Source organism: Rhamphochromis sp. 'chilingali' (genome assembly GCF_963969265.1).
Source record: "Rhamphochromis sp. 'chilingali' genome assembly, chromosome: 9".
Lineage (NCBI taxonomy): Eukaryota > Metazoa > Chordata > Actinopteri > Cichliformes > Cichlidae > Rhamphochromis > Rhamphochromis sp. 'chilingali'.
The window spans coordinates 23,156,976-23,183,725 of NC_137936.1; the positions used below are offsets into that span (position 1 = coordinate 23,156,976).

Consider the following 26,750-nt stretch of genomic DNA (forward strand, 5'->3'; position numbering starts at 1 on the left):
ATGAAATAAAACTTTTTAGAAAACCCTTTACAAGAATAAATGTGATGATCTGTTTTACCTGAATCAAATGTATTAGTTTGTTTACTTGAAATAAAATTTATTTTTGAAACCCCGTACATGAAGTAAAAAGTATCATGTTGCAAGTTCTGGCTTTAATATTTCCAGCTGATAAGGAGACGTTTTGCATTTCAAACGCTACATATCCTACCCGCCCTTTAAGATCATCCCACTTCAGGATCACGCCCCACCTTCTGTTATTTTAAAACAAGACCGCCGTCTCATTCCTCCAAAACCTTTTTTTTTTTAATCTCAAAACAGCGAGAAGGATGGACTCTGCACCCCTGCGTCACACTGAGGAGGAGGACAGTTCCTCGGACGAGGGCTCATTAGTACCTGACACGCCCGGTTACTATAGCCCCTTGGAGAAGCAGCAGCAGCAAGCCGTCGAGCTTGACGGTCGGGCATCTTCTTTATTTATCGATACCGTGAAAACAGCTGTGTATCACCTAGTCAACCTAGTAATCAACAAGTACCTCACTGACAAATGCAACGGCTGCAAGTTTGACGGCTTGCTGCTGCTGCTTCTCCAAGGGGCTATAGTAACCGGGCGTGTCAGGTACTAATGAGCCCTCGTCCGAGGAACTGTCCTCCTCCTCAGTGTGACGCAGGGGTGCAGAGTCCATCCTTCTCGCTGTTTTGAGATTAAAAAAAAAAAGGTTTTGGAGGAATGAGACGGCGGTCTTGTTTTAAAATAACAGAAGGTGGGGCGTGATCCTGAAGTGGGATGATCTTAAAGGGCGGGTAGGATATGTAGCGTTTGAAATGCAAAACGTCTCCTTATCAGCTGGAAATATTAAAGCCAGAACTTGCAACATGATACTTTTTACTTCATGTACGGGGTTTCAAAAATAAATTTTATTTCAAGTAAACAAACTAATACATTTGATTCAGGTAAAACAGATCATCACATTTATTCTTGTAAAGGGTTTTCTAAAAAGTTTTATTTCATGTAAAGCGTTTCCAAGGCTGTTAGCCGCGTTGCCCTGTATTGAACTTATTTACAGTTTGTCAGTAAAGGGTGACATGCACTTCTGGCCCCTGTGTTGAATGAGCCCATGTTGGGTTTGTGAATTTGACACCTTAAGGTTTTGAAGTTGGGGATACATGCTCCTGGTGAGCACAAGATGTCTGATATCAGCTTGACATCACAGTTATAAATGGAATTCAAAATGTTTTTGGAAGTATGACTAACGTATAATCTGACTTCTAAGGTACGCACGCCAAGGCCTAGAAGACAAGGGGACAGTTTACTTTGTGCTATAAAAACACAAACCTTAATCTTTGATCTTCCAATTTTATCTTTCTGTTCTGGTTTTAGAGTCTCTGTTTATTAAGTCGTACTTTGGGAATCACCCTGTTGTGAGACAAGGGTACGCTGGGAGAGAATATGGCATTATACAAGCAGAGTGTTTTGGCTGTTTCTGTAGATCTAAGAAATACACCTGTTATTGGTTATGAAAAAGAGTTAGCTGTGGTGCAGGTTTAATTTATAATTGTTGCATGAACTGTTAAAGAATTAAAGACAGCTTTACACCGATAGTGCAGGCATTTTTTTTTTTACTTAAGTAAAAGTATAGCTGGTGTCAGAAATACTCAAGTAAAAGTTTGATAATGTATGGGCTCGGAAATGTGCTCAAAGTAAGAAAGTCAAAGTAGTAACCTAGCTGAATATTGCCCTGTAATAAAATAATGTTAGTAGGTGAGAGTACAAACTTAGTCTGGTGGTGAACAGGCACAAGAGGGTCAGAGGCACATTTGGCAGCCAGAGCCAGGGTTAGAGTTCAGAGACCCTGAGCCTGGTGGTTGGGCTAGCAACATGGTCTGGTGAAAGAGTCTAACATCCATGCATTACATGGTGTTGCGGCTGATAAAAAACAAAACAAACAAACAAACAAAAAGCCTATAAACTGACCCCTTGTTTAGAGGTGATTGTCAGTTTGCTGGGTTTTTTAGAGACGCTGAGAGTGAGAGAGATCATGTTCTACATTACTTTAAAAGTGATTTTCAGAGCTGTTGATGTATGAAACACTGTCCATAGAAACATGGATCAACTCTGTTTATGGCATTGAGTGTTAAATTGTGACAGTTTCAATAAAGTCTGCAAAATTCTTGCATTTATACTGGGGAGCTAGGAAAAGTTAGACCTTGGTTGTACTATTAAAAATCAGTTTCATAAAAAACCAATTAAACCGATATGAAGAAGAATGTGTTTGTAAAACTAGCGGTAAAGTATGGGAACTATAAGACAGACTGTTTCTGCTATCAAAACAGTTTGTGTTGTTAATCCTGAATGATTCTTGGTCACAACATTTTACTCCACACACATTTGGAAAATCGCATAGTTTGACAATAAATATCCCAGTAAAGACACTTCATTTCTTAAGAAATATGCAGAGGGAGTGATCTTTATCAAAAGTAGAAGTTATATCTTTAGCTAAACTGTTGTACACAAGAGCTTTAAAAATCTATAGTGTGTGAGGTTGTGTAAGTAAGGGTTGGCTTGCCCTTCTCGCCCACATGTGACAAACCATCTGTTGGATCATGGATTTGATGCCTCAGCATTGTGAAAGTGGGGAAACATACTCCTGGTTGAGCATACGATTTCTGCTTACAACTTAGAATCTCAGTTCTAAATGAAATTAAAAATGTTTTTGTAAGTATGGCTAATGTATACTTTGACTTCTAAGGCATTCACACACACACACACACACACACACACACACACACACACACACACACACACACACACACACACACACACACACACACACACACACGCACACGCACACAAACAACATAAATACAGAGAAGAAGAGGGTGTAGTTTATTACGCATCATAAAAGATATCACTAATCTTTCAACTGTATCTTTCTGTTCTGAGTTTAGAGTCCTTGTTTGTTTACTGAGTCGTACTTTGGGAGTCATACTGTTGTGATACTGGGAGAAAGGGGTAAGGTGTGAGAGGCAAAACCATCACACACAAAACTTCAAAAATCTAAAGAGTGTGTGGGACTGCTAGCTGTGTCGTTCAGCAATAAACTTATCTACAGTGTGTTAGTAAAGAGTGACTTGTACTTCTGTCCCATTAAACAATGGTTTAAGAAATTTCACTGCAAACTATAAAAGGAATCTGGGTTTAAATAGAACATAGCAGATGTTGTCTAATGTACTACACACTTTGTTTATGAATTTGGTAAACTGTTGCCTTTGTACCTGTGCTTCTTGGTGGTATTGATTGAGTCTAGCTTCAATCAAACATAATTTATCAGCTATTGAAGCTATATGACTCTGTTCAGCAGGCTGAGCGTCTGGAAGCTTCATGTAAGCATCATACGCCGGTGATATTTGAGAGTCTGTTATGCCGCCTTCTTCGAAATCTATGTGTGAATCAATGCTATTTCTGTCACATTCTGGGGTGGTGGGTATATGAACTAGATCAAAATCTGATATACTGTACTCAAAAACATCAGAGAAATCGCGAGGTAGCCACTCACTCGGGGGTGTTGCTGGTTCGCTGATGAAGATCTGTTCTGACTCTCCACTGTTGCACAAAGCTCCAGGTTTTTGTTGTTCTAGGAGGTCGATACTGCTTAAACATTCCAAAAACGTCTGGAATCGTACGGTGTCCTGATCATTATGAGGAGGGGTGCTGTTCTGCAGTCTGTGAAGATAGATAGACATGTGTTAAAACATTTTATACATGTACCCATTTCAAACTGAATAAGCGTGTCTCCCTCTCTATCTCTTTTTATCTAATTTATATATGCCTATGCTTACCTTGTAGTGTGCGTTATTCGGGATGGTCCTGCTTCTCCACACACCCGGTTCTCTGGCGTGGCTCTGTAGGTGTAAAACGGTCAGTTTAGAACATTTGTAATTGTTTAAACCCCTTTAAAAAAAAAAAAATACACAACTATACATCCCGTTGTATACACACCTGATGTAAGGTTGGGCTCTGTGGTCGCGGTGTCTGAATGTTTTCCTGCTCAGTTTGTTAACCCTGGAACAAACAAAAACGTTATTACATAATTTAAAACAATCGCTAGTTTAAAACATACATACGTTTTAAAATCCAGTAATGCTGTACACACCTTGTGCCTGTTAGAGAACTAGTTCCAGCTGTAAAAGCGCCCGTTTCTAAAGAAAAGGGCCCTGGGCCGTTCTCCCGAACTCCTAAAAATTAAGCTTTTGTTTTAGGGAAAAAAAATAGTTTGAATATCCTATAATATGTTAACATAACACTTTTTAAAAATCCAATAATAGGTTTTGTTTTACTTACCGTTTACGATGGCCATGTTATAAAGAACGATGTTAGTGTTGATGATCGCAAAGAAAATGGTGTGCTCTGCAGCGAATCTTGAGGCGTAAATGGCTCAGGGTTTCGGGCTCTGAGCGTGTTTTTTTTTTTTTTATATAGGGTGGGTGTTTCCAAAAAGAAAAGGTATGTCTCCAATCAATTTAAATGAGACCCTTCAGGGCTTTTGTCTTCTCAAGGAATTACAAAGGAGCCGATACTTCAGACAATAGGCGGGGTCGCCACCCGACTGGTACACCTGCCCCATTTACCTTGTCGAGGAATTACAAAAAGAGCCAATACCGGCCACTTTAAACAATAGGCTGGGCCCTTGTTCGCATGGTACTCTCAACTAGTGATACCCACGGTGGGCTTTTACAATCCTGAACAAATTCAAACAATTAGCCAGCTGTTGAAAAGTTGGAGCGGGTCTGGGCGACTGGTTTTAGAAGTATCACTGTAGCGTTTATTTTCTAAAGGGCTGAATGTTATTTGTGACTATCTGTTGTGTTAAAAACTACTCTGAAACCATGAAACCCCTTACAGAAGAAATGGCCCGTTTGATCCGTTTTTAAATAAATAAAATGCTTGCATCGGTGCAAGGTGTGACACCGGAATCACAAAATGAGTGTATTTAAAAGAAGATTAGTTTGAAAAGAGCGATACTGGTTGCTTATAGCATTTATTTTCTAAAGGACTGAATGCTATTTGTGACATTTACTGTGTTAAAAACTAGCTGGCTGGCTTTGTCAACAAAATGAGTGTATTTAAAGACGATTAGTTTGAAAAGAGCTATACTGGCTGCTTTGGGTGAAAAGACGACATTGTGTGCAGCGTTTTAGAAGTATCACTGTAGCGTTTGCTGAATGTTATTTGCGACTATCTGTTGTGTTAAAAACTACTCTGAAACCATGAAACCCCTTACAGAAGAAATGGCCCGTTTGATCCGTTTTTAATTAAATAAAATGCTTGCATCGGTGCAAGGTGTTGACACCGGAATCACAAAATGAGTGTATTTAAAAGACGATTAGTTTGAAAAGAGCGATACTGGCTGCTTATAGCATTTATTTTCTAAAGGACTGAATGCTATTTGTAACATTTACTGTGTTAAAAACTAGCTGGCTGGCTTTGTCTCACTCTTAGTTCAACATTCCGAAATCCCGATTTTTAAATAAAATGATCGCATCAACCCTGGAAAGAAACCCCAGTAGATGTGTAAAAACTAGTTAAATTAAAACTAGGGGTTTGATTAAATGAAACGCTTGTGAACATGCTGACATCACCCATTCAGAAGAAATTCCCATTTGTGCCATTTATAAAATAAAATGCATGCCTCACTGCAAGCTGAGACATTGTCAGATTTAGAAAATTAGTGTGATTAAAACACTATTACCAACACTTTTGACTAGAGCACACCCTCTTTGTTAAGGCGCACTGTGAACCAAAACAGCTTCCACTCCGCCAAGAATGAAACAAGAAACAAAGAATTGCTTTTAAGAACACATGCATAACTGAATGTTGCAATACACCTAAGTGATAAAAATAGTTTAATTAAAAACCCTATGGTTTGATTAAATTAAAACCCCGTTAAAAACACATAAACTCATATAACCCCTCTGATCCCCTGTGGTATTTCCACACCTGAACGCGCATGCGCACACACACGAAACTGGTCAAACCGGTTTGGTTGGCCGCCATCTTGGACAGGTGCCATCGTATTACTACTCTGCCCTCAGATCCACTAGCCACTGAGCATTGCCGTTATGGGTTGCATCCTTCTCCCATATGCTCTTCCAGTATTGCTCCGTCTCCAGCCTTGGTGGTGCTGTTCTCTTATTGTTCCCTTGCCACTGAGAGTACACCTTTGCTGGTTCTGTGGAGAACAGCTGGTTTATTCTCCTGCCTTCTATCTCTCTGGTGTACCTCCTCAAGCGGCTCAATCTGGTTGTGTATATATATATATATATATATATTTTGACATCCATTTTAGTGGCTGCCTGAAAAGCCAATCATGTATTTTCTACCACTTAGCCGGGTTTGTGTTTTGGGGGGCAGCAGTCTGAGCAGAGAAGCCCCAAGTTCCCTCACTATGACTATCTCTATCAGCTCATCAGGTGGGAACCTAAGTCATTTACAAGTCAGCTGAAAGATGTAATATCTTTAGCGAGTCCTGGGTTTCCCCCGTGGCCATTCTGCTAATAGGAAATACCTGTAACACCTCACCTATGAGGCGTCCAGCAGTCACCTGACTAGGATGCCTGGTTACCACCTGAACTGGCTGCTTTTGATCCGGAGGAGCAATGGCTTTATTCAGAGTCCCTCTGAAAGATTGAGCTTTTCCTTCTATCTCTAAGTGAGAGCCCAGATATCCTGAAAAATACAGTGAAGGAACCATCTAAACTTACAAAAGCGTTCCTAAAAACTGAGCCTATTCATGAGAGACCCCAACACCGATTTCTATGGCATAATAGTGTCATGATGTGTGTGTGTCAGAGGACCCCAAATGCAGACTTAAACTCAGGCAGACAGAACTAAAACTTCAAGCATAGTAGGAAATGGTCCAAAGAAAAAATTAATCCAGGAAACAAATACAAAACATGTTAGAAACATCTCGGGGTGGAATAACAAATACACTGACAAACGATAAGTAGAAAACTGGCTACTTAAATACATGTGGCTCCCCACGGGAAGTGAATATAGCTGGGGAACAACACAGGTGCAAACAATCAGGGAAACAAGAGGAAGTAAAAGTGAACACAAGACAGACAGGACAGATAACTATAGAGAAGCTAAAGCAGAAAGTGAAATGTGATAAATACACAGTGAAAAGTGTGTGTGTGTGTGTGTGTGTGTGTGTTTGTTTATCATTTATTTGTAATAGAGTACTCCCAAAAACTTTGATCATACAGGAGAAAAGAACGCTGGCGTCACAATTAGCTAGCTGTTAGACTGGGGTGTTAAATGTGATTTTAAATAGATGATGAAATACAAATGCATTTTCAACATCTTATGTAACAATAATGATGACATTTGCAAATTGAATTATTTCCCATAATAAATCAGCAACTCATTTCCAAACATTTTGCTTAGTTTAAATCAAAACAGGGTGAAAGGAACACTTTAGTTTGCATCTGACTAGGTGAGAGAATCCTTGGTGCCTCCCAGAAGACCAGGAGGAGGTGGAAGGGGGAAAGCAGTGGCATGGGCACCTCTGCTTTGGCTGCAGCCACCATGAAAAACAGCTGGATGTGTTAGTTAAGATAAATTTGTATGTATGTTGGAATTAAACTTTGAGGCAACAAACAAAAAAGGAAAAATGCAGCCATTACCTATGTTATAGTGTTATTCCTTGGCAAATATGAGCTGACCACATTTACTTTCAGCCCAAGTAAGAGCCACAAATGTGGAGTCAGAGATCTGCCAATTAAATCAGAGCCCACTGCTCTCTATGTGCACCTGCTTTGTATTTAGTGGCATTTGAATGCATTTTGTTTTCTCTGTCTGACTCATTTCAAAGATGGAGAGGTGAAGTCCCACTGAGATATGCATTTTACATAGATTTGAATGTTTGTGTGTGTGAGCGCTTACGCTTATGCTAACAGCAAATATAGTTAAGAGGATGCAGAGAGTAAAGAGAGCTTCAGCATGTTAGTAAATGACACATTAAAGAAAATCATTCATTAAGGCTGCTTGTTGGCAGGTTAAAAACCCCAAGAATGCAGCAGTCCTGGACTAAATCATCTGATCTTATTAAGGCTCCGTTGTATGTTGCTGGATATTATTAGATTAACACCAAATATTCAGCCTACTTTTACAAGCAAAGACAAAAAGCTTGAAGCATCAAGTGCAGCTCAGCGCGTCAAACAAAAATGGACCCCTACAGTCAACAGAAAAGGTAAGAAGCACACTCAGCTGTGTAAACAGTCTTATCAGAAAGTAAAGAACGACCGCCGGTGTGATATTGGCATAAAACTGTTTACAGCAATTAAATCACGAGCATGTGTGCTTTCAAACAATGTTTGTCAAATATAATCCATAAATGTGCCATGCTGTTTAAAAATGTTGGGATTGTCCCTTGAAATTCTTTTTTTAGAGAGATTTTTGTGTCAAAGCCAAGCTTACAATTCAGCATTTTATAGCATAAAGTATATGTTACACCTGCAGTAAAACATCACACTGAAGAACAGGCATCAATCTAAGCGCTTTAACTGTTATAAGCAAGTTGGTTTGCTCCACCCTGCCACAGGACTAAAGCTAACACTGATGGCTGTGACATTGTGCAGTGTGACGGGCTGGAAAAAAAGTTAAAGCAACACGGACAAATTTCTGTATGCGGTAAAAGATAAATCACTAAAGAAAATATTCACATTCATGTGCAAATACAGTTCAAAAATTTAATTTTACAAAAAAGAAAGAAAGAAAGCACTCCGTGGCTCTCACATCTGATCAAACAGACGTTTCACACAAGGAACAAAATCCAAGAAAAAGTGCTAATTACTACTATATGTGGTGCAAATGTAGCCATGCAGTATGTCATCACCAAGGGAAAAACAAAACAAAACAAAATAAAAAACAGACCAGCAGTAATTCTTCATTAGACTCTTCCAAACCTCCATCTGTCCACATACTCCACATACATCCTCCTAGTCACTCAGGACACCAAACCTGTCTCACAGGTACATCATAGACCATTGAAGGTTCTTATCTACATCCTATATTATTACTTCCTCGAGTATCCTAGCAACCAAATGGATTAAAAATGACCCACCTTACTAAAACATCACATTAACACATTAATTGTTTTGAAGCAAAATCCAAACTCACCACCTTTGAACTTGTCTCCTTCAAACTCATTTCTGCCCAGTGACAAAGAAACAGTACAGTGTTTTTGCACTTCACAGGATGGACCATGAACGCTATGAAAAAAAACACAAATCCTATTCTTATTTAAACAAAACCTTTGTTTGTAAAAACCGACAGCCCCATTTTCAGTTCAGCATGTCTGCTGCTAAAAACATAAAAGTCTGAGATTACTTCAGTACATGCTAGTATTACCTCAAAGAAGAGTGAGAGGGCATGTAAAAACCTAAAAACATTAAATAATTAAATTACAATTTTTAGAAGATTCACTTTGTACTAATGAGCCCCTTTCTTCAATCACTAAAGAACCACACTGACATCTTGATGCACGCTCAATCATCCAGGTAAATAAATCTCCAAAAGTTGATTCTGTTCATCTGGATGTAGTTCCAGATGGACAGAATCAACTTTTGGAGAACCACACTGACAGTTTTATACTGCCTCAATCGTCCCCTTAAATAATGGATTGTACAATAAACCACCACAGGCATTACCTCCAGTAATAAATGACCAGTGGTAGTTTAGAGATGTCCCATTCCCTAATGTAAAGGGACTATGCTAAATATCTCCTGTTTTCATCATTGAGGCAAAACCTTCACCATCAGCTGAAGCCCTCTCTGTGGCAGCAGTGCCATCTCCTGCTGAGCTAAGCACAGAGCATATTAGCAGCCTGTCATGCTGCTGCTGCTGAGAGGATTACACTTCATATGTGTGCATGACCATCGTGATCTCCTACACACGGGCGCCAGCTTTTTACAGACCGTGTAACAGATTACACCTGCATAGGGCAAATCCCACTGTTAGGCTGCGCACTTGTTACCCCACCTCTCTCTCTCTCTCTCTCTCTCTCTGATGGAGGAAAAAAACCGAACAAAACCAAAAGCAAAAATAAAAAAAACCTCAGCTGGACTTGTGTTTTATTATTTGTGTGCACACCTGTTCTCAGCGATGACACAAGAAAGAGACACCCTTTCATATGCAAATATATAATATAACATTAAATAAAATAAAATAAGATAAAATGTCTTACTGCCAAAACAATCAGTGCACAGATAAATGTGAACTTTTCCATTGTGTATCTAACGCTACAGCGCAAATGCGCACAACATCTGCGAGGAAACCAGAAGCCAGAAAATGGGTTAAAAAATCTGTTTGAGCGCAGTGTTTTTACATTGAACAATTCCTCGCCTGCAGCACCCAGAAGTGAACAGCAGGCGACCCGGAAGATTTGAAGTCCGACTGAGAGCGAGCAGAAAGAAGACTCTAATCCTTTTTTAAAAATTGTTTCCTTGCTCGCTGGTTCAGGTACGTTGGCCACTCGATGCAATTTCTCTGCCTCTTTTTGCTTTTTTTACCCTCCTTACCCCCTCTCTCTCTCGCTCACACACACACGCAGCTGCTCCGTGTCGCTTCGTCACCGTTTTTATTTAAGTCATGCAAAAGTTGGAATTACAAAAAAGCGCATTTGCAGCGCATTAATGGCGAATAATCACTTCGTTTTTCGGCCGCAGTGCCACTTAAAGCTTCCACGGCGCGTCAGGATTATCATCGACGTTTGGATTTATGGCTCAGCAGCTGCAGAGCATTCAGCAAAGGCATGATGATTGTTGTAGGAAGTGTCAGGGCTTTTTTTTTTCCTCCTCCCCGAGCCGGGCTATTCAAACCTGCAAATCAAAGTAAACAATCATTCGTACGCTTAATGCAAACATGCCGCTAGCAGATGCGTCGCAGCAGCGTTTAATCACATCCGGAGAATTATCTGCTTATAATATTCGGATCTGCAGAATATGGCGTCCAGTGCTTATAAAAATAAGACTGGGCTGCCATTTTTGTTTTCCTTTTGTCTGAAATTTTTTAATAAACTGTCTGAGAATGTGGGAGAGGCGGCGGACAGGCCGGGGAGAGCGGAGGATCGTGTCTCTCCGGAGGGAACGGCTCGTGTTTAAAGCTGCTCGGGTTAAGATTTGCACAGCGGATCCCTTTTTTGTTTTTAACGGAGAGTTAAAAAAGCAGAGCGGGTACAGAAATGGGGAAAGTTAACGCCAACTTTTGTTTCAGGGAAAGTTGGATTTCAATTTTTAGAGGCAATCTCGAAGTCTGATCTATTTTTAAAGCTGAAATATTGAGGTTTAAAGAGGATGTTCTGGATTTAAAATGTGCTGCCAGCAGACCGAGACTGACTAACCAACTGTGTGATCGTTAGACTCTAAAAATGTGCAGATATATTAGTCTACTTATTCAATAACAGTTCATGCAAAATTAACAGCATGAAGCATGTTTACCGTGATTGTTTTTGAAGCCTTATTAAAGCTTTAAAAGTCGAAGGAAAATGTTATTTAACCCAATTATTTAAGCTACAAAAGACCGCTTCATGATTTCTATTTTCTGGGTGTATATTCACACCCCTTTCTCTTATTAATATTGCTAATCTATTAATAAATAGTCATAATAACCACAAAGTATCACGGTATAAATATTAACGAACCCAAAATAGGGAACTTTAATCTGCCATGTCTGCAGCTGTAAACATGAACATGTTTAAAACCTACATTTCAGAAGGTGACAGGTCAGACCTTGTCACGGTAAAAGCCTAAAGCTGCCACATTAGCCTAGAAGTGTGATGTGTCCAAGTGCATCATATGATTTAATTAATTCATCACCTGCAGGAGTTTATTTCTTCTGAATAAAACCAGTAACATTTTAAGAGTGTCACAGTAACCTCAGAGTTTTAAACAGCATTATTAAGTGACGTTTCACGCTGTTGCATCGTGTGATTTTTTTTATTTTTTTATTTTAAACTTGAACACCTGGATTAACTTTTCTTTTGTAGCAAGAGTAACCATAGACTGGAAATAATTACACCTTTAACTTGCCATACTCAAGGTCAGATGCAGTACTACAAAAAATGAAACTAATCTGGCCAAAATTGGCACAATCAGTCCTTAAATGAGCAAAGCAATGCAGTCCTGACTGTATAGGACGTAAAAATTAACCTGCGGATTGACTGCTGACGACTTGAGCATTTCGCTGCTGTTGCATGCGTTTTCAGTGTCTCAGGATGTCGCGTCTGAAAGTGACACAAAGCTGTCCGCTGCCAGACGGACTGCTAAACTGTGCCTGCTGCCTTAAGACAGAAATGGTCCGGGAACTGAAACGTATCCCCGCTGGCATCATTAGAGAAATATTTTGTGGGGTGCACTGTACGCTCGTACCCCTGAACATATCAGTTTTGTTTCTCTTGGCTCACTCATGTGGACTCTGTTCTGCCTCTGCTAAGCCAAACAGACTTAGGAATGGGGATGTGTGCCAAAGCATGCAATGCGAAATGTTTTAAAAAGAACTTCATACAGGGTTGAAAAGAGAAGTTATGGAAAGAAAGGCCTTCGGGTCAGGACTTGAGCAGTTAGTAACGTTCTCTGCCTGAAAAATAGGAGCGTTTCTGCCCACCTGGTCAAACCAGCTTCTCGATAAAGCACTGCTAGGTTTGTGCTCGCATTGTGCCATCGTAGTCAACCAGGGAAGAAAACAATTAAGGTTAACAGCTGAGTCATTTACAAATGAGTGTAGCATGTTGTGTCTGTGAAGCAATACTTGTAGTCTGTGTTTATAATTGGATTACTGACCTTCTGGTTTAGGCACTGGCTGTCTTTTGGGTCTTGCTGTACTCTGTGCAAACTTTGCTCTGTTGCCCATCAGACTCTTAACCAGTCGGGGCCCCATGTGTCAAGGTGGAGACAGAAAAAGCGGGTGATTACGATCTGAGCCACTTTGCTTCTAACATTTCTGTTTTCTCTGATAACTGTTCCTCTAGCTGGCTGTCGTAATCTTGCGTGAGCCTCTCTCTCGGGCAGCATGCCCATCATGCTGACTTGTGGTTGGAGATCTTAAGGAAAAGCCTGACATCACTTCCCCCCCCCCCCCCCCCCCCAAAAAAAAAGAAAAAACTCACCGAATGCAACTTGGAAGCATCCTCCCTGCTATCAGTGATGAAGATGAAGTGTGAGAAAACAGCATTTTCTCACACACTTTTCGGGAAGCAGGAGGACTCATACAGGGTTTCTTTGAAAATGCTGTCACAAGACTGGAAAAGATTATCTCAAATTATCACATCTAACAGTCAGCTGCTGCACGGGTGGAGAGCTACTGACACATGTTTTAACCGCTGTGTGCTACATGAACAACAGATCCACACATAAATATATATAGGACATCGTTTTACCAGGATTCTCACAACAGTGGGTTCAAACAAGATCAATCTGAGGAGCCGCAAACTGGTAATCAGTGAAGGGTGCTCAAAATAACTTCCTGCATTGTTATTTAAAACTTAAAAACAATCACTCACCTGTGGAACCAGGGATAAGGTATCACACGTAAATGTGGATATCCCTGTCTTGTAAGCTTGACTACAGATGTTTCCTCAGTCCTGAGCATTTAGAGCACCGTTCACCTTTTTTATAACCCCTATGTATTTATTTCAGGATGGCTGAACCCCGCTTTAACAACCCTTATTTTTGGCCTCCCCCTCCTGCCATGCCTGGTCAGGTGAGTGACTGTGGTATTCACCCTTGTTTCTAAACATCTTAACACTACACTCTACATGACTGTTTAGAATATTTTTTGTTTTTGTTTTAAAAATATATTTTTTTAAATGATCTAGACAAATAGAGCATTCAATATTTCATTTCTTCATAATTTGCTTCCAAAGAGCCAGGTGTTGTTGTAGTGTTTTAAATAGGTCTTGGGCAGTAGTTGTCCAGACTCTTAAAGTTGTTCTTTGGACCATGGCTGCGTTTTCACTTTTCAGTCCAGTCCTTGTACCTGACCATTGTCAGAGGAACAGATTTATGAATCAGTCAAGGTTAAACAAAGCACCAAACTCGAGCGATCAACCAGTGTGGTGTCTAAATATAACGATCTATGAAAAATTAAAACAGTTTGAAGGCATAAAACAGTATTTTTACACCAACAAGGTAATTCCAAAAGAGGTATTAACTGAAAACCTGGTATATCTTGGGTTTGTGTACAATGGAAGGGTGGCTGATGAGAAGTCATTCTTAAGGAGGGAACCAGGGAGAAAAAAAAAACTGATGTGTGTGTGTGTGTGTGTGTGTGTGTGTGTGTGTGTGTGTGTGTGTGTGTATATATATATATATATATATATATATATATATATATATATACATATGGCAGAGATCATGATAAAGGTGGAGAGGTGAGTGTTTACAGTCATGCGTAAAATACAGTGGAGCATCTTTCGTACTTTGGTGCTACATTTTAGCTAGTACTGTTGCAGATCTTGTCAAAATTGATGAATTGTGAATGCAGTTGGCTGAACCACCATGCAATACCAACTGGAAAGCATTTCAAAGTCTGACAATGATCCCAAACACACTGCCAATGCATTAAAAGAATACCTGGATATAAAAACTCAGTGCAACTCTATCAGTCATAGATTGGATTGGTCTCTCCAGAGCCCATACCGCAACAATATTGAAGCAGTGTGAAATCATCACAATAGAGACTAGAAAAAAAAGGCAGCCAACACACAAAGAAGAGCTTTGAATGTCCTTGAAGAAGTCTGGAGAACTATTCCTGAAGACTACTTAAAGAAAGAAAGCTTGCCTAACAGTTCAGGTTGTGAATGGCAACCTTGAAAATTAAACACTGCCTTGGAAAATATTTGCCTTTAAGCTTGTTAGAAATGTACACTTAAAAAAAAGTATGTTTTACCTTTATGCTAGCACGTTTTAGTAAATCACCTTGCCTGTATCTATTTTCCTAGCAAAACATACAGAAATGAGGGGCAGCTTAAGATGTTTGCACCTTACTGCACTTGGAAACATTTATTAGTTTTTCTGACATAATTAAATTTTAATATTTGTTTGTTAAATATAGAGCTACAACCAGAAAGTATTTAGCTTAGCCTAGCATGAATTTTTCTTTTTTTAAAAAGCACATAACTAGTGTATGTACAGTGATTTAAATAAAAACATGAGCACAACTAAATCCTTAAATGTTGATATGTAATTCGATTAACCTGGGGAAAAAACAATATTTAATATTTAAAAAGCTGTGATTTTGAAGGTGGTTAGCACTGAAATATTTTATAGCTTAGCATTGTGTGGCTAAGATATACACATAACTTCGGGTAAAACTACATTCTGATTTGTTTTCATGTTTGTTTGTTTTTTATTTATTGCAGTTAAACAGGTGTGGCATGTTGGGGAAAAGCTTTTTAATTTGGAGAGAGCTAGGCTAGTTTTTTATTTTTTAAAACATTTTTTCCATTCTTTAAGCTAAGTTGTGCTAACTGCCGATTAGTTTTGGCAACACAGTTAGCATAAATCTTCCCATCTGAATACTGTCAATAAAATGAATATAGAGAAAGTGTAAGTGTATGTTTAAATAACAGTCATACAAACCTTGAAACCAAGGATTGTTGAAGATCACTCAGAGGAAGTCACGTTTTATTTTTAATTTTTTTCTGCATTATTCAGTAGCTACTACCTATTTGGGCTTCTTTCTGGTTTTAAAAATCATTTTTAAAAAAGCGCCTCCAAAGGGAAATGGCTGGAAACGCATGTAATATCAGGTGTTAGCCACAAGAGGGAACCATTTCCTTATGAACTGACTGACTGAACTGATGGCTGTTTTCTTGTCACAAATGTTGTTTTCTGGCTGTCAGCTGGATAACCTAGTATTGATCAATAAAATCAAGGAGCAGCTGATGGCGGAGAAGATCAGACCGCATCATCTGCCCCCTGCTTCAGCCCCTTCCCAGCAGCCTCTATTGGCTACCTCCAGCCAGCCAGAAGGCGGCCAGCATGGGATATCCAAAGCCCAGCAGATGCCTGTTCTTCACAACCACAGCCCATCTCAGCCTGATATCGCCCTGCACGCCCGCCCTGCCTCCAGCTCAGTCACAGGTACTCCAGCGCTAAGTACACACCAGTTTCCTTAGTCTCCTGCAAAGAGTCATTTGCCTCATTAAAGGCTAATATAATTAGTAATGAAAAGTCTATTCACATGTCCACATATCAGGAAGTTACAGTTATGTAAGGGCGCACATACAGTGGGGCAAAAAAGTATTTAGTCAGCCACCGATTGTGCAAGTTCCCCTGCTTAAAATGATGACAGAGGTCAGTAATTTGCACCAGAGGTACACTTCAACTGTGAGAGACAGAATGTGAAAAAAAAATCCATGAATTCACATGGTAGGATTTGTAAAGAATTTATTCGTAAATCAGGGTGGAAAATAAGTATTTGGTCACCTCAAACAAGGAAAATCTCTGGCTCTCACAGACCTGTAACGCCTTCTGTAAGAAGCTTTTCTGTCCCCCACTCGTTACCTGTATGAATGGCACCTGTTTGAACTCATCATCTGTATAAAAGACACCTGTCCACAGCCTCAAACAGTCAGACTCCAAACTCCGCCATGGCCAAGACCAAAGAGCTTTCGAAGGACACCAGGAAAAGTATTGTAGACCTGCACCAGACTGGGAAGAGTGAATCTGCAATAGGCAAGCAGCTTGGTGTGAAAAAATCAACTGTGGGAGCAATCATCAGAAAATGGAAGACATACAAGACCACTGATAATCTCCCACGATCTGGGGCGCCACACAAGATCTCATCCCGTGGGGTCAAAATGATCATGAGAACGGTGAGCTTTGATCCCAGAACCACACGGGGGGACCTGGTGAATGACCTGCAGAGAGCTGGGACCAAAGTAACAAAGGTCACCATCAGTAACACACTACAACGGCAGGGAATCAAATCCCGCAGTGCCAGACGTGTTCCGCTGCTGAAGCCAGTGCATGTCCAGGCCCGTCTGAAGTTTGCCAGAGAGCACATGGATGATACAGCAGAGGATTGGGAGAATGTCATGTGGTCAGATGAAACCAAAGTAGAACTTTTTGGTATAAACTCAACTCGTCGTGTTTGGAGGAAGAAGAATACTGAGTTGCATCCCAAGAACACCATACCTACTGTGAAGCATGGGGGTGGAAACATCATGCTATGGGGCTGTTTTTCTGCCAAGGGGACAGGACGACTGATCCGTGTTAAGGACAGAATGAATGGGGCCATGTATCGTGAGATTTTGAGCCAAAACCTCCTTCCATCAGTGAGAACTTTGAAGATGAAACGAGGCTGGGTCTTCCAACATGACAATGATCCAAAACACACCACCCGGGCAACAAAGGAGTGGCTCCGTAAGAAGCATTTGAAAGTCCTGGAGTGGCCTAGCCAGTCTCCAGACCTCAACCCCATAGAAAATCTGTGGCGGGAGTTGAAAGTCCGTGTTGCTCTGCGACAGCCCCAAAACATCACTGCTCTCGAGAAGATCTGCATGGAGGAATGAGCCAAAATACCAGCTACTGTGTGTGCAAACCTGGTAAAGACCTATAGTAAACGTTTGACCTCTGTTATTGCCAACAAAGGTTATGTTACAAAGTATTGAGTTGTATTTTTGTTATTGACCAAATACTTATTTTCCACCCTGATTTACGAATAAATTCTTTACAAATCCTACCATGTGAATTCATGGATTTTTTTTTTTCACATTCTGTCTCTCACAGTTGAAGTGTACCTCTGGTGCAAATTACTGACCTCTGTCATCATTTTAGGTGGGGGAACTTGCACAATCGGTGGCTGACTAAATACTTTTTTGCCCCACTGTATATGTGTGTGTATTCTTCAAATTTGGTGAAATTTCTTTAATAATTTTACTGTAATGTCATTTCATTGCATTTAGTCTGTAATTACACAGGCTGTGTGTGTGTGGTTGTCTTTCAGGCCGTATTCTTGGAGATGTAAACTTGAATCTAGATGACAAGGCAGCTATAAAAGCCAGAGGATTATGGGAAGACTGGCATCTGCGTCAACTCATAGATCATCCTTCCAGAACAAACCACGTCTCAGGTAACCATGCAGATTTCTGCAGATTTTATTGATTATTTAGAATTACAAACATATTTATGGGTGTGGCTGTAGCTCAGGAGGTAGAGCAGGTCAACCTAATCGAAAGGTTGGTGGCTGGCTGGTCCAGTCTCCATGCCAAAGTATCCTTGGTGAGATACAGATCTCCAAGATGCTCTCGGTGTATTCATCTTGGTGTATCAATGTGTATAAATGTTAGCTAGAAAGCATTTACCGTAAATGTCGGGCTATAAGCCGCTACTTTTTGCACAAGCTTTGAACCCTGCGGCTTTTAGTCAGGTGCGGCTTTTCTATGGATTGTCCGTGATTTTTGTCATATCGTAAGACGATTTGTTTTGTGTGTTCCGCTGTTGTACGGCACTACGTTGCCTGGCGGAAGGATCGGGGTTCAAGAGTGGTATGTTAGTCACATGTCCGTCCGCCAGGCAACGTAGTGCCGTACGAAGTAGCGCGAAAAACAAACTTCAAAGTAGCGCTACGCATTCAGCGGGAGGCGTGGATGATGAGCGGCGATAAACTTGCAAGTTATGCCCAAAAAGCAAGTTATGCCCAACTCCACCGGTGGATTCTGACAGCGTGGAAAAGTGTGAAAACATCCACGATCACCAACGGATTTTGAAGGGCTGGACTGCTGCATGATGGAGAGGAGGACACCGCCACGGCCCTTCTGAGGGTGTTCGACTCTGACACTGACAATGAGGATTTCTTTGGTTTTGAAAGTGACAACGAAGGAGAGAAGAAGAGTGGATGACGAAGCCATCCTGAGCCTGTTTGTATCCGACACTGGAGAAGAGGACTTTGGTGGTTTTAGTGCGCAGGAAGAAGAGAAAGATGGTGGTGAATGACTGACTTTTCTTCTTGTTAAAGCCGTGTCACTGCACCTGAGCCTAAAAGGTAGTCCGAATCTATTTTTCTGGTGTGCTGTAGGTTACTGTTATGTACTACATGTGCAAATATGTACCCATAACTTGTTTTTCAAAATATTAATAAAAGGGGTGTGTCTCCAAACAGCCATCTCTTTCCTGACAATTCCCTTTGTGCATATTCTCTTACATATGATAAGTCAACATTGAAACACCTGCGGCTTTTAGTCAGGTGCGGCTAATGTATGTACAAAACAGGATTTTCCCCTGATTTTAGCTTGTGCGGCTAATATTTAGGTGCGCTTTGTAGTCCGGGAAATACGGTAGGTTCAGAAAATGTGATTGAATGAATGGGTGTCAATGAGGCATATTTTATAAAGTGCTTAAGTTGAGTAGCAAAGTGTTCGATAACAGCCATTTACCATATTTACAGAGCTAACTTTAAACACTAAGATTTCACAGCTTTATAATGAATACATTGTATTTTAAGATGAGAGAATTTAAATGGATGGATGGATGTGGACAATGTGAGCAAAGCCACATGGTAACCTAAACTAAGGAACTGCAGTTTAAACTCTACCTGTGCTCTTAAGCACCCGCAGACTGGGATATTTATCATTGTAAAATGGATCAACTAAACTCAGATGCAGCATCAAGTTATTTCCATTTGATTGTACATGCAAATTTATAGATTTTCTGTGGCATGCTACAACGTGCAGCATTATTGTGTCCAGGTGCCTAAACTGTGTCACGGCTTAATGAAGTCATGCCAGTCCTATTGCCAGGCAAATAATACTTGTGTGTGCAGTCCTGTGAAAAAGTGGAAACACTAGTACACTTTTACTGCTTCCATGTGAAGTTAAAGGGTAAGTAGAAACCAGGTGCTGCTAATATGTGAATAATTGACGATCAGCAAGTGAGAGCAGCTCTATAAAAGTAGAAGTTTTGTTGGTTTGCTGGTCTGAAGCATTCAGGTATGTGTGTGAACACAAGGCCACATTCCTGCCAGGAGTGGATGTCCCAGCAAATTCACCCCGAGGTCAGACCGTGCAATGCTCAGAGAAACTGAACTAGCTTGAAGGATTGTTGGAAGAAAACCTCTATTCTCTGAAAACAACATAGCAGCACACCTTAGGTTTGAAAAGTTGCATCTGAACAAATCAGTCCTGAAACAAAGTGGGGATGTTTGACCATAAGGCACAGTATTTAAACACACTCCCCTCATAGCAACTGTCAAGCATGGTAGTGGAGGGGAGATGATTTGGGCTTGTTTTTCAGCAAGAGGCACCTTGAGGTCAACTATGAGCTCCTCTGTATACCAAAATATTCCAGATTCAGCAACAGGACAAGATAGATCACGAGCAGAGCAGCAACATCTACAACAGAAAGGCTGAAAAAGAAAAAATCACAGTGTTACAAAGTCCACACCTCAAAATTTTGTGGCAGTACCTTAATTTCACCTCAGCGAACCGAAGACACACTGTAAAGAAGAGTGGTGTCAAAGAGAAAACGTTTAATTCAAGTTATTGGTGTTAAAGGTTGTTCTACAAGCTAATGAATCTTCACCGTTAAATGAAAATGAAACATTTGGAGACCCCAGGAAATATGAAATATCTTTTAATATCTATTTGATCCTCTCTGGATTTATGCCAGCTGAAAGGTAAACGCTTTGCAATCATGTCTTTGTCTTCCATCTGTTAGGTGTGGCGCTGGCATCCAGAACAGGCAACCTAAACACCTCTGAGATCATCACCCCCACCACGCCCACCTCAAGCAGCCACAGCCGGCTGGGTGGAGCTCCCTCCCCTCACCTCATCTCAGGGTTGGCCGGCCACGGCATGGAGCCTGGGAAAAACAGCGGTGGACTCGTGGGACTCCTCGGTCCTCCTCCAAAGCAGGAACGAGGACGCAAGAAGATAAAGGCAGAGAATGGGTCATCTCTTTTGGTGGTGCCCTACCCATTTCTAGCCTCAGGCAACGACCAGTCGTGCATCACCATTGCTGCCAAAGAGGGAAAAACCTACAGGTAGCAAAAGACCTGCATTTACAGCAGCTCATTAGTATTAATTAGTATTAAGTATTAATACAAGAAAGAACTTCCTCATAGCTTTAACAGCTTCCTCATGGCGTTAACATGCAAAGGGGTTTGGCGACACTTCTGCTGTTTTTTGAAACAATGGGGGTTGGAAGAATATTCACAAGTGCATCTCTGTTTCTGTTTTTGACGCAGGTGTAAAGTTTGTCCGCTGACCTTCTTCTCTAAGTCAGACATGCAGATTCACTCCAAAACACACACAGAGGCGAAGGCTCACAAGTGCCCTCACTGCACCAAGTCCTTTGCGAACGCGTCCTACCTAGCCCAGCACCTGCGCATACACCTGGGCGTCAAACCTTATCGCTGTACCTACTGTGAGAAATGTTTTCGCCAGCTCTCCCACCTTCAGCAGCACACCAGGTCTGAAATGTTTACAGTGTATTTGTGATAGTTTGTTTCGCAATTATGTTGTCATCTTCTAAAAGCACAGGGAACATAAATGCACGAGTCCTATTTTAACGTGACAGCTGGATCTTCCCCTACAGCTCAGTGTTTCCTAATGAGGATAATCACTTAATATTACAACAGGAGAGAAAATATATGCTTGAACTTGACATATTTATTTTGTATTTAACGTGAACTGGCTCTATAAATAATGGTAACTTGTAAGAACAGGAGCTGACGTTTGAGCCTGTTGTGCAGCCCAGTTTTCAAAAAGATTGGAATTCTCTGTGACATGTACAAATAAACATTCATTTTATTAGCTTTGACTGTTCAACTACTTCTCTGAACAAACATTACTTTTGACCTTGAAGCAGATGAGCTTATAGTAGAAGAAGACCACACCAGATGCCACTCCTGTCAGCTAAGAGCAGGAAACTGAACTTCACCAAAACTGGACTACAGTGTATTGGAATAAATATTGTCTGGCCTCAGATTCATAAATTCTGATATGACATCGGGACTGTAGGGTAAGAATTTGGCATAAACTATGGTGTAATGGTGTGAGGGATATTTCCCTGGCATGGTTTGGACCCCTTAGTCCCATCTGTACTTAGATGCCTACTTTCAGCAGGATAACACACCATTACACAAAGTTCAAATCACCTCAAACTGGTTTCACGAGCATGACAGTGAATTCACTGTACTCAAATGGCCTTCCACAGTCTCCTAATATCAATCAAATAGAGCAACTTTGTGGTGGCAAGATTGGCATCGTTGATGTGTAGCGGACAAATGTGCAGCAACTGTGATGCTCTCATATAAATATGGTTCAAAATCTCTGAGGAATGTTTTCAGTACCTCGATTAATCTATGCCGTAAAGATTAAAAGCTGTTCAAAGCAAAAGGGCAGCCAACCAGGTACAAGCAAAGAAAAGAAAATGCATCTTTTTTTAAACTCATTTAAACTCTGTATTTAATTTAAATAGTCCCATGACAACATAATAAAGCCAGACACTAAGAAATAGTATAGTTTTCTTTTCAATGTTCATTATGAAGTTTGATGCAAGCAACAAAAGAATGAAAAGTCGTGTAATACTAAAAATGAATCAACTGATGGAAAATCTCAAAACTAATTAGCAAGAAGTCATGAACATGATTATATAGAGAGCGTCCACAAGAGGCAGAACCATCAGAAGTCCACATGGTTTTAACATGACGTGAGAGTAATGGGTAAGCTAAGTGTGTTGAACTTAGAGATTTTCATGTCATGAAGGCAGCTTCATTTTTCACCTTGACAGATAATTACATGAACTTATACTGAACACGTACTTTGGACAAGAGAAGATTATGGTCACAGTTTCTCTTTGCAATCAGCTGTAAATAAATAAATAAATAAATGCAGAAACAACCAAAATATATAAACCTCGGGTGTCAATAAAAGTAATTTTCTAGGTAATAATATTCCAGCAAAAACATTTGCAGGCTAAAGTAATTGCATTGAACTCACTTGAAATTGCCTTAAATTCATTAATTGAGACCGGTTCCTTAAGTTTTAGTTGATTCTGCAGCTGATTCAAGGAGAAAGAAGCTGAAAATTTGATTGCTCTTTTTCCAAATTCAGTACAAACCTTTGGGGAAAACTAAAGGAATAACCAATAACTTCTCACATTATTAATCTTTGGTTCTTTAACACCGCGTGTCTCCTGTCCCGTCTTCCTTGCCTCATCCCCAACCGGCCGCAGCGGATGGCCGCCCCTCCCTGAGCCTGGTTCTGCTGGAGGTTTCTTCCTGTTAAAAGGGAGTTTTTCCTTCCCACTGTCGCCAAAGCACTTGCTCATAGGGGGGTCATATGATTGTTGGGGATTTCTCTATTTATTTTTATTTTTTTTTATCATTATAGGGTCTTTACCTTACTGTGTAAAGCACCTTGAAGCAACTGTTGTTGTGATTTGATGCTATATAAAGGAAATTGAATTAAATTCAACTTTTTGGTGAATGTAAGTCAGTGAGTAAGATGTGAACAAATCAAGAATAGCCTTATAAATGAGTTACCAGTTCATGACATGACAAAGGAGACCACCCAGCCTGACCAAACAACACAGTATTAAATAAGGCTTCTGAGGACACATGCATATACGTCACATCGCCATCATCAAGTACAGACCTAAAAGTGGAAAGAAGTCTCTTTCTTGCTTCAAAGGAGAGACTTTATTCTAAAGGTTGACCATTCTTTCAAGCATCTGTGTTGCTTTTTGCTGGCTTTTTTTTTTTTTTTTTCACTTTCCATGACCGAATTAACCTCACTGACGACACTTATTATTCATTGCTGTGCAGACGTCCTTGTAACTTGAGCAATCATTTGAATTCATTCAAAACTAAGTAGATTGCAAACATCTGCAAGCTGCCGGCTTCCCGTCTCACCTGTTGGTTCATTTTTCTCGTTTCAGAATCCACACAGGGGATCGGCCTTATAAATGTGCCCATCCTGGATGTGAAAAAGCTTTTACGCAGCTGTCTAATCTGCAGGTAGGTAAACATGAACTCTGACGTACTTTTTTTTTTTTTTTCCCCTTAAACTTGCCTGATGACCATTTGGCTTCGTGTGCGTGTGTTTTCTCTCTAAAGTCTCACCAGAGGCAGCACAACAAAGACAAGCCCTTCAAATGTTCCAACTGTTACCGTGCCTACTCAGACTCTGCCTCACTTCAAATCCACTTGTCTGCACATGCCATAAAAAACGCCAAGGCCTACTGCTGCAGCATGTGCGGCAGGTCGTACACCTCTGTGAGTTCAAAACCCGAGTCATATTTTTAAGCCTCAATTAAGGGGCAACGGTCACATCTAAATAGCTTTCCTCTGCTTCTTCTCAGGAGACCTACCTTATGAAACACATGTCTAAACACGCAGTGGTGGAACACGTGGTGTCTCATCACTCCCCTCATCACAGGACAGACTCTCCCGCCATCCCTATACGGATCTCCCTCATCTGAGCCCTTCACGCGTCTCCTGCCCTCCTGTTTTCTGTGACATCGTCACTTTGGTCCTCTGATGAACCACACAGCCCGCTACTGGGATCCAAAAAAATGTGCCAGATTGCCAGTATTTTGTGACGAGGTGCTCTTTTATTGAGTATATCCTCCTGTCCTTCCTTGCTGACCAGACAGTATTATCGGGGGCATCCAAAGATGATTTCTCAGCACTTTCCGGCCTGAAAATCACAGGCCTAAAATTTCATTTTTCTATGTGACTTCACAGGAAAAAAAAATGCTCCAGGCAGCTACATGGAAAACCTTTTTAACCTTTTTTTTGTGTGTTTCACAGATTTATTTGTCTTTTTTATACAGTCCTTTACTTTCTTTACTCTTTACAAAATAAATATATTTGCATCAGAAATAGTCTTCCATTAGCTGAGTGGCCAAGTTAACATAAAAGTGAATGCTTATATACTGTGTAGCTATTCATGTATATCGTGCCACTTCTCATGTCAGCTTCGTCAGCAACGTTTCATCAACCACATGACCGTAATACACACATCTTATTATTCTTATTATTTTCAGCCTGCTGCCAAGTTCAATCTGAGCCGCTGTGACTCATTATCAAATTTAGTTTTTAATTCTTTTCTTCTTTTTTTTAATTTTAGTTTTTGTATTGTTAAACAAATATGCTCAAAGCAATCCTGGAGAACTCAGTTTAATCTGGTCAAGGTTTAAAAGTTCTGAATGATGAGCACTGTTATAAAGTGTCTCATAAAAATATACTAAATAAACCTCCAAGCCACTGAAAAATGAAATAGAAGCTGTCATACAACGAATGCAAGAGTTTCTGCATTCAGTAGTGTTACAAATGCAAGGAACAATGTTTCATTACTCCACCCATAAAAGGCAAAATACCAAAAACAGCCCTCACGTGATAACCTTTAATCACTCTAGCTTTCAAGGTTATCTTCTATTTCACCTCTGAGTCACTTTTTGTGCTTCTGTTAACTTTAGATTGCTCCCAGGACCTGGGAGTAAACGGTGGACTGAATTTCACTCATTTACTCACAAGTTAAATGTTTTGGGAAACAAGTGCACATGCAGGGGGTGGAGGGCAAACACTGGTGGGAAACTGCCGTGTCTGCAATGCCCCATGGGCTAACGTCACAGTTCAGGTTGTTTACGCTGAAGATTCTAGATATCTCTCAGAAAGTGACTGTAAAGCTCTGTGTTATGAATTGAAGGCTTATGGTTAAAGATAAATGAGTATGCTCCTGGTCATGCTCTCAACCTGATGCGCCACCTTGGGGCATGAATACCGTGGACTGTTCCGCTGAACACCGAGATGATGCTCAACATAGAAGTCCATTTGACACAGAACCTGCACATGTATGTGTGACTCTGATGGGCAGTGCAAATGGAAAATGCAAGATGGAAGCAGTACAGTGCTTCACAGGGGCCAAATTTAAAATCAGAGGTTTTTGCTTCTTATGGGTGGAGTTAAAAAATGTTATATGTTGTAACCCAAACATGTGTTACTCTCAGTTTAAGTTAAAACTGAAAAAATGGCAATGTATAATCACTTATCTTGCCAAATTTATATTTGTTTGTGTGTGTGTGTGTGTGTGAGTGTGTGTGTTGTGCGCTATTTGTTTTGTCTGTTTTGTATTTAATCTGGTCTTAAAATAAACCAATGTGGTGGCAAGACTTCCACCACCATTATTTGACAATAAGCTTTTTCCTTCTTGGTTGTGTAATCAAAGCATCAGCCTTATTTGAATATGTATTTTTTTAATTGATTTATGAATGAATATTTTGTCATTTTATATGCATTTAAGCCTTAATTTAGTTACAATTCTACATTTCATTTTGTTGTTGGCTTTACATTTGCCTTTTATGTTATAGCATGACGTATACTGTAAATAAACTATACCTACTGTCAACCCATTTTATATTAAATAGTTGTAAAAGTCTTTTTTCCCCTCCCCTCTTCGCTTTTGTGGTTGCACATAAACAAAATAAGCAAGAAAAAAAGACTTCCGGTGACAGAGGTGGGGAGGAATGAGTCGCAGGAACTCAAACTCACTCACTTACAGGAGTCCTTTAGGCATATAGGTCACCTGCTCAGAGCTAGGTGAACCATAGTGGAACTGAGCAAACATTGCACATTTAGTCCAATACAAAGTTGTGACTGACTGTAAACTAATGAAAGAAAATACTGTACAAGTCACCTTATCAGTGTTCATAGCAAAAGTCATGTCACACTGGTCCATTAGACCAAC

The 26,750-nt window shown here is 40.3% G+C and overlaps 1 protein-coding gene and 1 long non-coding RNA gene across 4 annotated transcripts; one reads left to right on the forward strand and one right to left on the reverse strand.

Annotated features, from left to right (window-relative positions):
- Positions 1–3,616: 3,616 nt before the first annotated feature.
- LOC308402718 lies at positions 3,617–6,305 on the reverse strand. Of its 2 annotated transcripts, XR_013972796.1 has the most exons (4): positions 4,340–6,305; positions 3,998–4,245; positions 3,838–3,900; positions 3,617–3,721 (listed from the first exon to the last, which is right to left on the reverse strand). It is a non-coding gene; the product is annotated as an uncharacterized lncRNA (long non-coding RNA). The 2 variants fall into 2 exon arrangements; XR_013972797.1 differs by having other exon boundaries at positions 3,998–6,305.
- Positions 6,306–6,356: 51 nt separating this feature from the next.
- Positions 6,357–26,411, forward strand: znf362a (zinc finger protein 362a). Of its 2 annotated transcripts, XM_080891771.1 has the most exons (10): positions 6,358–8,249; positions 10,409–10,519; positions 13,693–13,756; positions 15,900–16,140; positions 18,008–18,133; positions 20,716–21,040; positions 21,245–21,469; positions 23,941–24,019; positions 24,119–24,277; positions 24,364–26,411. In XM_080891771.1, the coding sequence occupies exons 3-10, from the start codon at positions 13,694–13,696 to the stop codon at positions 24,481–24,483; spliced, it is 1,338 nt and encodes a 445-aa protein (XP_080747897.1). In that variant the 5' UTR covers positions 6,358–8,249; positions 10,409–10,519; position 13,693; the 3' UTR covers positions 24,484–26,411. The 2 variants fall into 2 exon arrangements, with proteins under 2 accessions (XP_080747898.1, XP_080747897.1); XM_080891772.1 differs by having other exon boundaries at positions 6,357–10,519; positions 15,933–16,140.
- The last annotated feature ends 339 nt before the right edge of the window (positions 26,412–26,750 follow it).